Genomic DNA, 14,907 nt, shown 5'->3' on the forward strand with positions numbered 1-14,907 from the left:
TAGTGTGTACCCAGCCTCAGTAAAATAAATCATTACCACAAATCAACATTATGGTTTGGTTGAATTTGTTAATTTAGTAATTCTAAACATGGAGTTCCACCTGATTGTCACTCAGAAAATATGCAATATTTTCTAGAACACATGCCATAAAATAATTATATGAGCATATTGCCACTAGTCATGACTCACCATTCATGAGTCTGCAGTGCTGGTGGCTGGCAATCATAAGATATGCGGACAAACAAAATGAAATCTTGTCCCTCATCTCACAATTGGATGACATATAAACACAATTAATTTAATATTTCTATCTAAATTTATCAATAGAAACTTTTGGCCTAGGGGTGCAGTGACAAAAATTCTGATACTCTACGGCGCCGTGATTTACAAAAAAGTTTTATAAATAGTTTGTGAACCACTGGACTACAGTATTCTGCATTAGTTTGTCTTATGTAGGAGATACTGGGGGGAAATCAAATGTTATCACCCCTGATCTCCCGTCTAAAGTGACGGGAAATTGCAGGGGGCGATATACAATTGATGTCCCCTATCGCGCTGATCGCGCACATTAGTGTCGGGTTTAGCCTTGTAAAGCTGCTAAACCCCGACTAAACTAATAGGCATAATCCAGCGGCGTTTCTAGAGAGGAGGGAACCTGTGTGCAGACTCCGTGTGTGGGCCCCCTCCTCTCCTGTTGCCGTCACCGCCGCTGTCAGCACTCTCAGCGCTAAGACTCTGGCACAGAGCCAGAGTCTACAGCGCATGCTCAGGACTCCGAAAAATGGCTGCAGCACCATTTTTTCGGAGTCCTTCGCATGCGCTGTAGAGTCTGTAGGGCTCAGTGCGCTAGCGGCGGCGGTGACGGCAACAGGAGAGGAGGGGACCCACACACAGTCACCGATGGATGCCGGAAAGGTAAGTTTAGAATAAATGGGTGCAGTGTGTGCGGCGTGGGCCCCACACTGCACCCATTATAGATATGCCAGTGGCATGACAGGATAGAAAACAAACAGTCTGGCAATCACAGAATTGTGTTTCTAATTACTTTAACCTGCATCCTCACACTGTGGGTGTCAGATGTGACATGGCTACACATTGCTGTAACAACTATGTAACTACCGATCAGCTCAGCTATTATCCAGTTATATCTATGGTGGTCATTCCGAGTTGATCGCTCGCTAGCAGTTTTTAACAGCCGTGCAAACGCATAGTCGCCGCCCACGGGGGAGTGTATTTTTGCTTTGCAGGAGTGCAACGCCTGTGCAGCAGTGCACCTGCAAACACATTTTGTGCAAAACAAGATCAGCCCTGTAGTTACTTATTTTGTGCGATGATTGCTGCGACGAGTGACACAGTAATGACGTCAGATACCCGCCCAGCAAACGCCCGGCCACGCCTGCGTTTTTCCAAACACTCCCAGAAAACGGCCAGTTGACACCCAGAAACGCCCTCATCCTCTCAATCTCCTTGCGATCGGCTGTGCGTTTGGAATCGTCGCTAGAACCAGTGCAAAACCACAAAGGACTTTGTACCTGTACAACGCGCGTGAGCATTGCGGTGCATACGCAGATTAGCCATTTTTTTCACTGATCGCTACGCAGTGAACAACGGCAGCTAGCGATCAGCTCGGAATGACCCCCTATGTTCTTACTAGCACAAGTGAAGCAAGGTACATACATACAGCCCGTGGAGGCAGAAAAAGTTAGGGAGGAGGAGATCAGGGCAGGGGCTATACAGTGCCTGCTCTGCCAGATAGTGAGAGAGGCTGCAGACAGAGATAGCAAAAGAGGCTCTTGTCTAATATAGAGTCAGAAGGTGCAGGAGAGACAGCAAGACAAGGCGACCAGAGACACATGCCGAGGCTGACAGACACCTCTCTGTGTCACTATGTTCATTAAGGTGAGTGATACTAGCTAGCAATCACTGGTGGAAATGGTGGTGTAACACTGCATGGCAAGCTGGATGCCAGAGGCTAGCTTCTCAGGACATAATAAAACTCTCTCTTTGTGACTGAGTGCACGGTCATTAATTATTATGTGTAATGCTCAAACCTTCTATAGACTTTAAAATATAACATTGGTGTTTTTCTATTTGGCAGAATTACTATAAATTAAGCTTAAAATACTTTGATTGGCTTTGCTATTATATTTTTTCCTCTATGCTTACTGGAAACCTATACCTTACTATATATAGGTAATCAATAGGTTTCAAATATTTGAGGCTTAGGATGGGTTCCAGATCTCCCCATCACAGTACAGTACTTCATACCTTAGTAAGCAAACACTGTAAAGTATATGATGTGAGGAGATGTGAGTTTGGGCACCTGGCAGCCCAATCACCCCTCCCGGGTACATAAAGTATATGATGTGAGGAGATGTGGGGTTGGGCACCTCGCAGCCTAATCTCCCCTCCACAGACATTACTTCTTACCTTATTAAGCAAACACTGTAAAGTATATGGTGTGAGGTTGGGTACCTAGCAGCCCTCCAGAGTACAGTACTTTATACCTTAATAAGCAAACACCGTAAAGGTTATGATGTGAGGTTGGGTACCTGGCGGCCCAATCTCCCCTCCACAGAACATAAATGTGAGGTTGGGAACCTGGCAGCCCAATCTCCCCTCCACAGAACATAAATGTGAGGTTGGGAACCTGGCAGCCCAATCTCCCCTCCACAGAACATAAATGTGAGGTTGGGAACCTGGCAGCCCAATCTCCCCTCCACAGAACATAAATGTGAGGTTGGGAACCTGGCAGCCCAATATCCCCTCCGCAGGACATAAATGTGAGGTCGGATATCTGGCAGCCCAATCTCCCCTCCACAGGACATAAATGTGAGGTTGGGAACCTGGCAGCCCAATCTCCCTTCCACAGAACATAAATGTGAGGTTGGGAACCTGGCAGCCCAATCTCCCCTCCACAGAACATAAATGTGAGGTTGGGAACCTGGCAGCCCAATCTCCCCTCCACAGAACATAAATGTGAGGTTGGGTACCTGGCAGCCCAATCTCCCCTCCACAGAACATAAATGTGAGGTTGGGAACCTGGCAGCCCAATCTCCCCTCCACAGAACATAAATGTGAGGTTGGGAACCTGGCAGCCCAATCTCCCCTCCACAGAACATAAATGTGAGGTTGGGAACCTGGCAGCCCAATATCCCCTCCGCAGGACATAAATGTGAGGTTGGGAACCTGGCAGCCCAATATCCCCTCCGCAGGACATAAATGTGAGGTTGGGAACCTGGCAGCCCAATATCCCCTCCGCAGGACATAAATGTGAGGTTGGGAACCTGGCAGCCCAATCTCCCCTCCACAGAACATAAATGTGAGGTTGGGAACCTGGCAGTCCAATATCCCCTCCGCAGGACATAAATGTGAGGTCGGATATCTGGCAGCCCATCTCCCCTCCACAGAACATAAATGTGAGGTTGGGAACCTGGCAGCCCCATCTCCCCTCCACAGAACATAAATGTGAGGTTGGGAACCTTGGCTGCCCAATATCCCCCCCCCAGGACATAAATGTGAGGTTGGGAACCTGGCAGCCCAATCTCCCCTCCACAGAACATAAATGTGAGGTTGGGAAACTGGCAGCCCAATCTCCCTTACACATTATAGTAAATTATCATTAGATTAGATTTCAGATTGTTTCTCACCACCCTGTGTTTTATATAATCCCCCTGGAAATACAGTATCAGGAATAAATCGGCTGTAATCTCTTTTTCTTGTTTCATTCTGTGACATCTACCTGGCAAAGACCAGCGAGATATTAGGGGAACCAAGCAGAAGGTGGCATTGCCAGTATTGTGTACACACATAGGATGTTGCAGGAATGTACATGTGCTGATACTGTCATTATTGTATACACTCCGGATATTCAGGTCCAGTAGAGAAGGTTCTGGTACAGCATACACTATTTATCATGATATAAGTTGTTGCTGTTCTGTATGGGCTGTAAATGGAGCGTGATCTGCATGCCATGTCACACGCCACCCTTCTCTTATCACATGTGAGCAGAGTGAAGGGTGGGGTCACAGTGACACTGCATTGTAACATACACGTATGTCACAGATAACTAATGGTAAATATTTTCCTTTTAGAATTTTTTAATGATTCTTGACATAATTAAATTTAGAAATTATTAATATGCCAAACTGTCCTTTAACAACTGTGAAAAAGGTTGATTTTTACACCTTATTCAAATGAAATTAAGATTAACCAAACACCCACTGGCTAATACCTTCATGTTTACTTTATATGATATTGGGGTTATGGCTGCAATCCAGGGGGGTGGTCTTCAGTATGCCGGCGGTCGGGCTCCCGGCGACCAGCATACCGGCGCCGGGAGCTCGACAGCCGGCATACCGACACAAATTCTCCCTCGTGGGGGTCCACGACCCCCCTGGAGGGAGAATAAAATAGTGTGGCGCGCGTAGCGAGCCCGCAAGGGGCTCATTTGCGCTCGCCACACTGTCGATAAGCCGGCGGTCGGGCTCCCGGCGCCGGTATGCTGGTTGCCGGGAGCCCGACCGCCGGCATATCGTAGTGAACCCATCCAGGGGCAGGAATGCACCTAAATATGTCTTCAAATATCAATATAATTCTGTAAGAAATGTGATTCACACACACACACACACACAACACACACACACACACACACACACACACACACACACACACACACACATTTGTTGGCCGTCTGCATTAGTGGAAACCAGTCCAGGCTTTAACAGTAGTGATGGTTAATAGGGAAGGTACATTTTTTTTAAACAGTCATCATCATCAGCATAATGATGATGCCAGCAGAATCTATATGAGCAGCATCAAGATCCACTTACTCTGCATACAGTACTTGCAAAGTATTTTGAGTTGCAATGAAGATACGTGCAACTCAACCTAAACTTTAGGCCTCAATTTTTCACCAGTACATGCAGAGCCGGCCCTATCCAATAAGATGCCCTACGCAAGTTTTTGGCTGGTGCCCCCTAGCACCGCTGCTAGTCGCACCGCTGCTAGTTCCACCTCTGCCCCTGCACCCCTTTCCCAGCACCATCACCCCACACCTACAGCAATCCTTATTTTTGTGCTCCTACCCCCTACATGTATAGGAACAATGCACACATTCAGCGCACAGCCCACAAAGGGGCAATTTCTTGCTGGGAAGGGGCATGGCCACACAATAGTATCCCCAGTTCAAATTAGGCCACACAATCGTGCAACTTTATTCACATTTTATGATGCGATAGTGTCCCTAATTCACGTTAAATCACACATTAGTACCACTTTACCTTATATACGTTATTCCTCCACAGTAGTGCCCCTTATTCACATAACATCACACTGAATTGCTCCTTATTCACATGACACCACACCATATTGCTCTTTATTCACAAAAGACCACACAGTAGTGCCCTTTCTATACATTACGCCACACAATAGAGCACATTATTAATGTCCTTATAAACATAATGCACCTTACACATTATGCCAACCAATGCCCTTATACACATAATGTCCCTTACACATATGCCGCACATTATTAATGCCCTTATACACATAATGACACACGTAATGTCCCTTACACATATGCCACACATTATTAATGCATTTATACACATGACACACATAATGCCCCTTACATATATGACGAACACTATTGCACAACCATCCCACCCGCACACAGCACTTCACGGTTACTAATACTGTGACCTCTGCCTTTGGTTCTATACAGATGCATCTTGCCTCAATACGCCATGCAGCAGGAGATGCCTTTTTTGGCGAAATGTCGGGTGCCTTTTTTTCCGAAAATGCATCTTATTTGCATTGCTATATGGCTAGGATGCAGAAGCAGCTTCTGCTGATTAAACCGATATAAGGCATGCCTATATTCTGTGTGCCACTGTGGCTGTATCTGCATACGTAATGCTATGTTACAGTGATTTCCAGGAATACACTGTAACGTAACATTTTGTATGCAGATACAGCCGCAGTCACACACAGAATATAGGCATGCCGCATATCATTTTAATCAACAGAAGCTGCTTGTCCCCTAGGCATTTACCTAGTTTGCCTATGCCTAGGACCGGCTCCGCGTACATGTAGTTTACATGTGGGCTGTCCCACAGTTTGTTATATACAACAGTATAAATGCAATTGGAGGCTGCCATATTGCATGAAAGGGAACAACAGATACATTATCACCTGCAGCTGTGCTGTTCTAAGTACGAAAAGCAACTGACATCACTTCCTGGACTAATGGAAGGCAAATCATTATGCTTGCCACAAAAAGTCCTGGCACAGTGCTGTCCAAATACTGATTCTATCGCTGGTGCCGAACTGGAAAGCTCCCTGGGGAATGCTCACAGCATTTTAAGTTTTAATTTGACCCAACTCATGAATATTTGGACAGCCTGCTGCATTACCAAAGAAATGTCTTGCAGAATAGGTTACGTTGTCAGTACATATGCTGTTTATCTGAAAATTGATATGTTGCGGTGCTTTCCTTTGCTCTGTCTGATCATAATTAAGACCATAGTTTAGTAGTCTGGTGCATCCTGGTGAACTTCAAGGTCAGCATAAATTGCCCTGGGGACACACAATTATCCTAGATCTCAATAATAAATTAGCTCTACAGTACATCTAATCAAAGGAAGATGCATTCATCTGTGATAGCATGTTAACAGGCATTTTAGGTTTTGCGTGACCAGATTTTCCACCAGCTCTTGAAAGTTAGATGTAAAGCTGAAACAGATACAATGCACCCATCAGCCTGTTCCAGTTGTTGTTGCAAATGAGCCCCATGATAGAATATGCCTGTCCACATGTATAAGTGGAATTTAAAATTACTATTTTGCAGCTGATTGGTGCGTAGTGGTTCCTGCTAATAATTCCTTACCTCGCTTTAATGAAGTAGGCAGGAGTCATACTGCTCTTTCCCGTGGAGGAAGGAGAGAGACCAGGTGGCGCACAGATTACACGGCCCTCCTAATATGATTCCAGTTGTGAGGCCAGTGATGGATGACACCTTGGGTACACAATGTTGAAGTCAGTGGACCTGGACAAAGAATCAAATCAAGTTCAGTCTTATTTCTGCTCCATGACCCAAGCTTCACCTGCTGCCCCAGATTTCATTCACTAAGAGCTATAAGAACTGGAACTGATGAGGTATAAAGCAAAGGACCAATGATAACTAGTATCAGTGTTATTTTATGTGCAAATTGCTGTGATATTTTATAGCAGAGAGATCTACAATTCCACTACAACAACATAGGGGGTAATTCAGACTGCAGCGATCGCAGTCCGAAGCCCTTTCTGGAGTGCGCTTGTGCACCCCGGTTGGCCCAGTGAGATGCTAACAGCATCTCAGGGCGGCGTTCACGGGGCGGGAGGGGGCGTGTCAACGGTGTTAGAACGCCGTTGGTGGGGCGCTGTCCGGACAACGCAGGCATGTCCGGAACGTTGCGGGGGTGGGCTGCGCAGGCACAGAGCTACTTGGAGGGTGCAAAAGCATTGAACCGCCGTGCGATGCTTTTGCACCCTTGCGGGAGGAGGGGGGGGGGGTTAGGGCCTGGCATGTCAGAGAAACTGATCATAGATGTGCTAAATGTAGCACATCTACGATCAGATCCAGTGCTGTAACTAGACATTTTAGCGCTGTGTGCAAGAAACCTCATCGGTGCCCCCCTATACAAAAAAGGTCGGTGTGTACCAAAAATATAGGGGCATAGCTTCCTGGGAAAGGGGCGTGGCCACAAAATAATACTGATTCATATTACACTGTACAGTAGTCTCCATTATTCAAATTACACCGCACAGTAGCGTCACTTGCACACATCACATCAGGACGAGCCCCTGTCACACATTACGCCAGGTAGAGTACCCTTTTTACATATTACGGCAGCAGAGTCCCCCTTTTTACATATTACGGCAGCAGAGTCCCCATTTTTACATATTAGGCATGCTGAGTCCCCATTTTTACATATTAGGCAGGCGGAGTCCCCGACAGAGTCCCCGTTTTCTACACAATAGGCAGCAGATTCCCTCTTTTCTACACAATAGGCAGCAGAGTCCCCATTTTCTACACAATAGGCAGCAGAGTCCCCGAGAGAGAGAGAGAGAGAAATTATACAGCAGCAGCCGCCTCTCCCTCCACTCCAACTCTGGCTCCGAGCTCATCCCAAAAGCAGGTCCTCTCTTCTGTTACAGCGATGGCCGAGCAGCGCTGTAACACATTGCCTAAACTTTACAGCGTTACAGCGCTGGAGTTTACAGGAGTTACAGCGCTGTACACGCTGTAACTCTGTCCCGTGGCTGCCCGTGCGTGACCGGGGTTGTGGCCGACAGTGACGCTCAGATAGCAGCTGCGGCTGGTGCCGCGTAAAACACTAGACCATCAAGGCTGTCAGAGGAGCTGCCGGGACACTTTGAAACAGAGCAGCCAGGTGGACGCACGGAACCCGGCTAAGTCTGTCACTTGCTACAAGGGCAACCAATTGGGGTCAAGGGGCATGATGCGCTCCTATCACAAGTGCGCTGTGCGCACACACCTAGTTACGGCCCTGATCAGATCTGACTCGCCCTCATACTCGTATTTACTGTACATGTACAGTAGTCCCAATTCTCTAGTATTATTATATATGTATATTTTACTAAATATCCAAAATAGCTCTTTCAGTATCTGAAACAATATAATTTTACATATATGACATTAATCTTATTGGTGCTTTTGCAGATAATATAGGGGGAGATTTATCATAGCTATGGAAGTGATAAAGTGGAGAGATATAAAGTACCAACCAATCAGATCCTGTCATTTTTCAAGCACAGACTGTAAATTGACAGTTGGTTGGTACTAGGGAGACTATTTACAAAGCATTGGAGATTGATAACATGGAGAGAGATAAACTACCATCCAATCGGCTCCTGACTTTTTTTCAAACACCACCTGTAGCATGGCAATCAGGAGCTGATTGGCTGGTACTTTGGGGGTAATTCAGATCTGATCGCTGCTGTGCGATCAGGCAGTAACTGCGTATGCACCGCAATGCGCACACGCTTCAGAACAACAACAACGGGCATCGCTGGTCAGCGACGGGATGGTGCGAAAAATCGATTGCACGGGCATTCGTAAGATGATTGACAGGAAGAGGCCATTTGTGGGTGGCAACTGAGCGTTTACAGGGAGTGTCCGAAAAAACGCAGGTGTTACCAAGCGTTTTCAGGGAGAGTGTCTGATGTCAGCTCCGACCCCGATCAGCCTGTTCTCATCGCACTGGAGGAGTAAGTCCTGTGTTGCGCACAGACTGCACACGCTGGATTTTTGCAGCTGGGCGTACACATGCGATCGCACACTTGCACAGCAAATTTACACTCCCCCTGGAAGCGGCGACTATCTGATCGCAGGACAGCAAAATTAGAAGCCCAGTGATTAGATCTGAATTACCCCCTTTATCTCTCCCCACCTCTTAGTAAATAGACTCCTTTATCTTTCTCCAATATTTGAGAAATATCCCTCATATTTATAAAATTGGGAAACCAATATGGCCCAGTGATTGCTCAGGTCACCCCCTTATATCTATTATGCACAAATAAGGTGCTACTCTGTGTGCATCAGGAATGTGATTTAGGAGGAAAATAATTCTTGTGAAACAAGCAGCGTGTATTCAAAATTATAGATAAGAAGTTTTATGAAATTATTGTCCCTTATTTTTTTTGTGCACATTTTTTTTTTAATTGAGAGACTTAGGCCCAGTACACATTAGATAGTATGTCATCCGATATATCGTTCCGACGTGGATCTGAACAATACTGTATATCGTCCATATCGTCTGATGTGTATGACGATTGTGCACTCCCTGGTCGTCCTGTTGGGCGTGCTGTGTGTCTAATGGGACGATCCTGGGAAAGATGGCATACAGCTGAATGTGGCACCGAACAACATATTGTGCGGTTGCACGCTATAACGTTCAGTGTGTACGGATCATTCTGATGTGTACCTGGCCTTAAGAGCTGTATCCCTGATTGCTAATTAGGGGAGAGATACATACATACACACACATACATATATGTATACATACACATACATACACACTGAACGATATTGTTCAGTGACGTCATACCCTGCACTCCCCGAACATGCAACTCAGCGATATACTATAGTTAAAGTTGAGCTGCACGATCAGTAGATAATGCCTGAATGAGAACGACCCGTGGGTGCGCACATCGTTTATTGTTCAGGCATGCACACTTCGATATGAACAATAGATATTTTTTAAAAGATTGTTATCGTTCATATCGTCTAGTGTGTCGCCCAGTTTGTACGGGGCTTTACATGGCAGTACAACAACAAATACAGCACAGAAAGAACACATGTACAATATGAATAATAATTCTTATCAAAGTCTTATTAATGCAAAATTACAAATAAACATTTTGCTCATAGTAAACCAAATGTTTGTGATAAGGGAGCTGGGAAGAAGGGGGGTTGGGTAGGGATAATATTATGTTGTCAAAAAGTGAATCCAGGGCGAAACTGAGCATACTGTAGTATAATTATTTATTTCTAACGTTTATTTATATAGCAAGAGCATAGTCTGTTGGGCTTAACAATTCAGTAGACTGAGGTCAGTTATTAGGTGAATGTGGGGCCCGATTCAGAGCTGACCGCTGCTGTGCGTTTTCGCACAGTGGGCGATTATCGATTGACTGTGCGTGCATATGCACCGCAATGCGCACGTGCGTCGCCAAACAACCACAAGCTGGTGCAATTTCAATTGCACAGCCATTCGCAGGCTGATTGATAGGAAGAGGCCGTTTGTCGGTCGTAACTGCCCGTTTTCTGGGAGTGTCAGGAAAAAAGCAGTATTCAGGGAGGGTGTGTGACGTCAGCTCCGGCTCTGATCAGCCTGTTCTCATCGCACTGTAGGAGTAAGTCCTGGGCTGCGTACACACTGCACACACTTGAAAAACCATTCGATGGTGAGTGTGATGTGAACGGATTTGCAGCTGTCGCTGATTGAGGACATTTTCGCACGGCGTGCACATGCAATCGCACACTTGCACAGGGCGAATTTACACGCCCCTTTGGCAGCGACTATCTGATCGCAGGACAACAAAATTAGCAGCCCAGCAATCAGGTGTGAATTAGGCCCAAGGTACGGGACACAGCAATTCACAGGGATATCAGGAAACCTACACAACCGTGCAAAGGATCGCCTTACTAACTGAGACTCAAGCCTGGTAATATCCTTTCAATCATCTGCTCAGTGCCGTAACTAGGTGGGGGCCAATATGGCACCATATCCGCACGGCCACGCTGGTACACTGACTCTAACTTCGGCTGGCGGCTGCCACTGCTGTACGGGAGCGCTGCTGCTGCTGACAGCTTCTCATTATAGTATGCTGGAGTCGGACAGCCGCAGCCTGCGAGCAGAGCGTAGGAAGTTTTTTCAGAGGTGGGGGTATCCGTTCCTCCCCACCCCTGGCTCCTCCTCTTTGAGACCAGCATCCGCCGGGGTCAAGAGATCGCGCTGTCAGATCCCCGGCTGGGAGCGGGCACTGACGTCAACTCTGAGGCCAGGTCACTGCATCTTCAAGTTCCAGCCACCCCACAAAAACAGGTAGCTGGGCTGGTGGATTGGGGTAGGGGGGTGGAGGGGGAGGTTTCTGACTGCTATGTCTGCTGTCAAACTTACACTATCACTCTCTCTCTACCCCGCCAGACTCTGCTGCCATGATGTGTAAAAAGGGGGACAGTACTGCCGTAATGGATAATAAGAGGGACTGCTGCCGTAATGTGTAAAAAGGCGGACTGCTGCCGTAATGTGTAAAGAGGGGGACAGTGCTGCCATAATGTGTAAAAAAGGGGACTCTGCTGCCGTAATGTGATTTAAGAGGGCGCCGTCTGCCATAATGTCTAAAAAAAGTGGATGCTGTCTGCCGTAATGTGTAATAAGGGGGATGCTGTCTGCCGTAATGTGTAATAAGAGGACGCTGTCTGCCGTAATGTGTAATAAGGGGGAAGCTGTCTGCCGTAATGTGTAAAAAAGGGGACGCTGTCTGCCGTAATGTGCAAAAAGGGGGACGATGTCTGCTGTAATGTGCAAAAAGGGGGACGCCGTCTGCCGTAATGTGTAATAAGGGGGACGCTGTCTGCCGTAATGTGTAAAAAGGGGGACTGTCTGCCGTAAAGTGTAAAAAGGGGACGCTGTCTGCCGTAAAGTGTAAAGAGGGGGACTGTCTGCTGTAAAGTGTAAAAAGGGGGACGCTGTCTGCCGTAATGTGTAAAAAGGGGCTCTACCTGGTGTAGTGGCGCTACTGTGCCGCGTAATTTGAATAATGGAGACTACTGTGCACCGTAGTATGAATTGGTATTATTTTGTGGCCACGCCCCTTCCCCATGAAGCCATGCCCCTATATATTTTCCGCACGCCTGCGCCGCGCACTGCCCCTATCTTCCATAGGGGGCGGGGGGCGCCAATGCCGTTTCTTGCACACAGCGCTAAAATGCCTAGTTACGGCACTGCATCTGCTGGTGTTTGCTTCATGTGGTGCATGAAGCCCAATCCATTAACATTCACAAGAGTCATTGGGGGTCATTCTGACCTGATCGCACGCTGCCGTTTTTCACAGCGCAGCGATCAGGTCACTACTGCGCATAGCAAGGAGATTGACAGGAAGAAGGGGCTTATGGGTGTCAACTGGCCATTTTCTGGGAGTGTTTGGGAAAACGCAGGCGTGTCCAAGTGTTTGCAGGGCGGGTGTCTGACGTCAATTACGGGACCGGACAGGCTGAAGTGATCGCAAGGGTTGAGTAAGTTCAGACCTACTCAGAAACTGCACAAAATGTTTTTGCAGAGCTCGGCTGCACAGGCGTTCGCACACTTGCAAAGCGAAAATACACTCCCCTACAGGCAGGCGACTATCTGATCGCAGCGCTGCAAAAAGTAGCTAGCGAGCGATCAACTCGGAATGACCCCCATTGGCCTCCTTTATTGACTGGTGGACTGATTCACGAACATATAAATGGATACATATATGGGTGCTCTTTTCCTCAAAGTTGCATTTTTTATAATATTGTGCTGTTTAATCATAATTTCTTAACAGCATTAATTGCTTATATACTATTGTATATATCCTAGCCTGCAAGTCCTATATTAGCAATTCTTTATTGTTCATTTATTTATATGTAAGCATAATGCTTTATCCATTAGCGCTGTGATTCCCTTTTTAATTCTTGAAAAAGGATTGAGTTAAATTGTTCAGGAGGCAAGTCATCTATTGCATTTGGTAAATATGCTATAATTTATTAGGGACATATTGGTGTGAGGAAATGGTGGGGAACTTCCATTTGGAGACCAGCTGGCAGAAGAAATCATTTGTTTATTTATCGGGAAACAGCTGTCTAGCAATCGTAAACTGCTTAGGAGTGGAAGGAATGATTTCTGATGCCGTTCGCTTCGGTTAGTTTTGGAAACCTGGTACCAGTGGGGTAAGATGCATCATCGTTTGGAAAGTGATAAAATGGAAAATGAAAAAGTACCAGCCAATTAGGTCCTAACTGCCATGTCACAGGCTGTGTTTGAAAAATGGCAGTTAGGAGCTGATTGGCTGGTACTTTTTCACTCTCCATTTTATCACTTTCCAAGCGATGATGCATCTGGCACTATAAATTTGTTAGCAGTTGGGCAAAACCATTTGCACTGCAGGTCGGAAAGACCCCCCCATGTGCACTGCAGGGGGGCAGATAAAACAATTGCAGAGAGAGTTAGATTTGGGTGGGTTATTTTGTTTCTGTGCAGGGTAAATACTGGCTGCTTTAATTTTACACTGCAATTTAGATTTCAGTTTGAACACACCACACCCAAATCTAACTATCTCTGCACATGTTATATCTGTCCCACCTGCAGTGCACATGGTTTTGCCCAACTGCTAACAAATTTGCTGCTGCGATCAACTCTGAATTAGGCCCAATGTCTCCAGATATCACACTACGCTAATCCATGGGGACTTTCCTGTGTTAGGCCTTGAAAGTTCCAAACATCTCCTATATATTAGCCCTGTGACTCTGTGCCTGGCCCTCTAACGCTGGGTGGAGTCACAGCGGTGGGCGGAGTCACACAGCCCACCCACCACATGTGCAGCAAGTCTCTCCTCCTGCTGTCTGTCCATCTACCCCCTCCGTCATCAGCAACTCTGACTCCCTGGCTGCGGCGCCGGGCGAACAACTGCTGCTGCCGCTGGCATTCACGTTAGGAGGGACAGGTGGCGCAGTAGAAGGCTTCATAGCCCTCCCTGCGCTGCGTACACAGACCCGCCACCTCCACGCTCATCCAGACACGGCGACAGGGGGGTCAGAGGCGCCCCGGTGATGAAGTATACAGTATTACAATTGCCGCCCGCCGCCTCACCTTAGCCTGTCACTTCGTTTGGGTCGTGCCGCTGCCCTTCACCACCGGAACTACCGCAGATGCCAGCCCTGCGGTGTGCACACTACCCGCAGCATCCCGCCGGCACCGAACACGGGGGGGGAGAGGGAGGGGAGGACACACACCAAAGTACCAGCGTTTCGTGAGATAATCCTCTGCAGGCTGCAGCACTTGGCTCCTGCCACAGAGAAGAGCCAGCACACACACTCCAGTCTCCGGGGGCTGCCAGCATCTACAGGCAAGCTGGACACACCCCCGGAGCAAGGTTGATTCTATTTCTGAGTGGGAGAAGGGACCTTCTGACGTATCTAGGGGAGGAGACACGTCACCAGGGGGAGGAGCTACGGGCGAACAGGGTACCTGAAAAGTACCCTCGCGGGCTCGCTTCGCTCGCCACCTGATTACTGCAGGTAATAGTTGGTAGCGTGGATAGTAGAGGAACTATCCCTCTGGCCTTGCTCCTCCCCCTTGTGTTGTGACTCCTCCC

At 47.2% G+C, this 14,907-nt stretch overlaps 1 protein-coding gene across 6 annotated transcripts in view; it reads left to right on the top strand.

Moving 5' to 3' along the window:
• Positions 1-14,907, top strand: part of ANK1 (ankyrin 1) — a 451,795-nt gene that overhangs the window by 217,253 nt on the left and 219,635 nt on the right. The window contains exon 1 of one of the 6 annotated variants that reach the window (XM_063931758.1): positions 1,793-1,899. The exons of the other annotated variants lie outside the window; for them this stretch is intronic. Within the exon in view, the coding sequence (XP_063787828.1) occupies positions 1,888-1,899 (12 nt within the window). The 5' untranslated portion in view covers positions 1,793-1,887. Of the gene's footprint in view, positions 1-1,792; positions 1,900-14,907 lie in introns of those variants that run through there. 6 annotated transcript variants of the gene reach the window in all.

Source organism: Pseudophryne corroboree, chromosome 6 (assembly GCF_028390025.1).
Source record: "Pseudophryne corroboree isolate aPseCor3 chromosome 6, aPseCor3.hap2, whole genome shotgun sequence".
Taxonomy (NCBI): Eukaryota; Metazoa; Chordata; class Amphibia; order Anura; family Myobatrachidae; genus Pseudophryne; species Pseudophryne corroboree.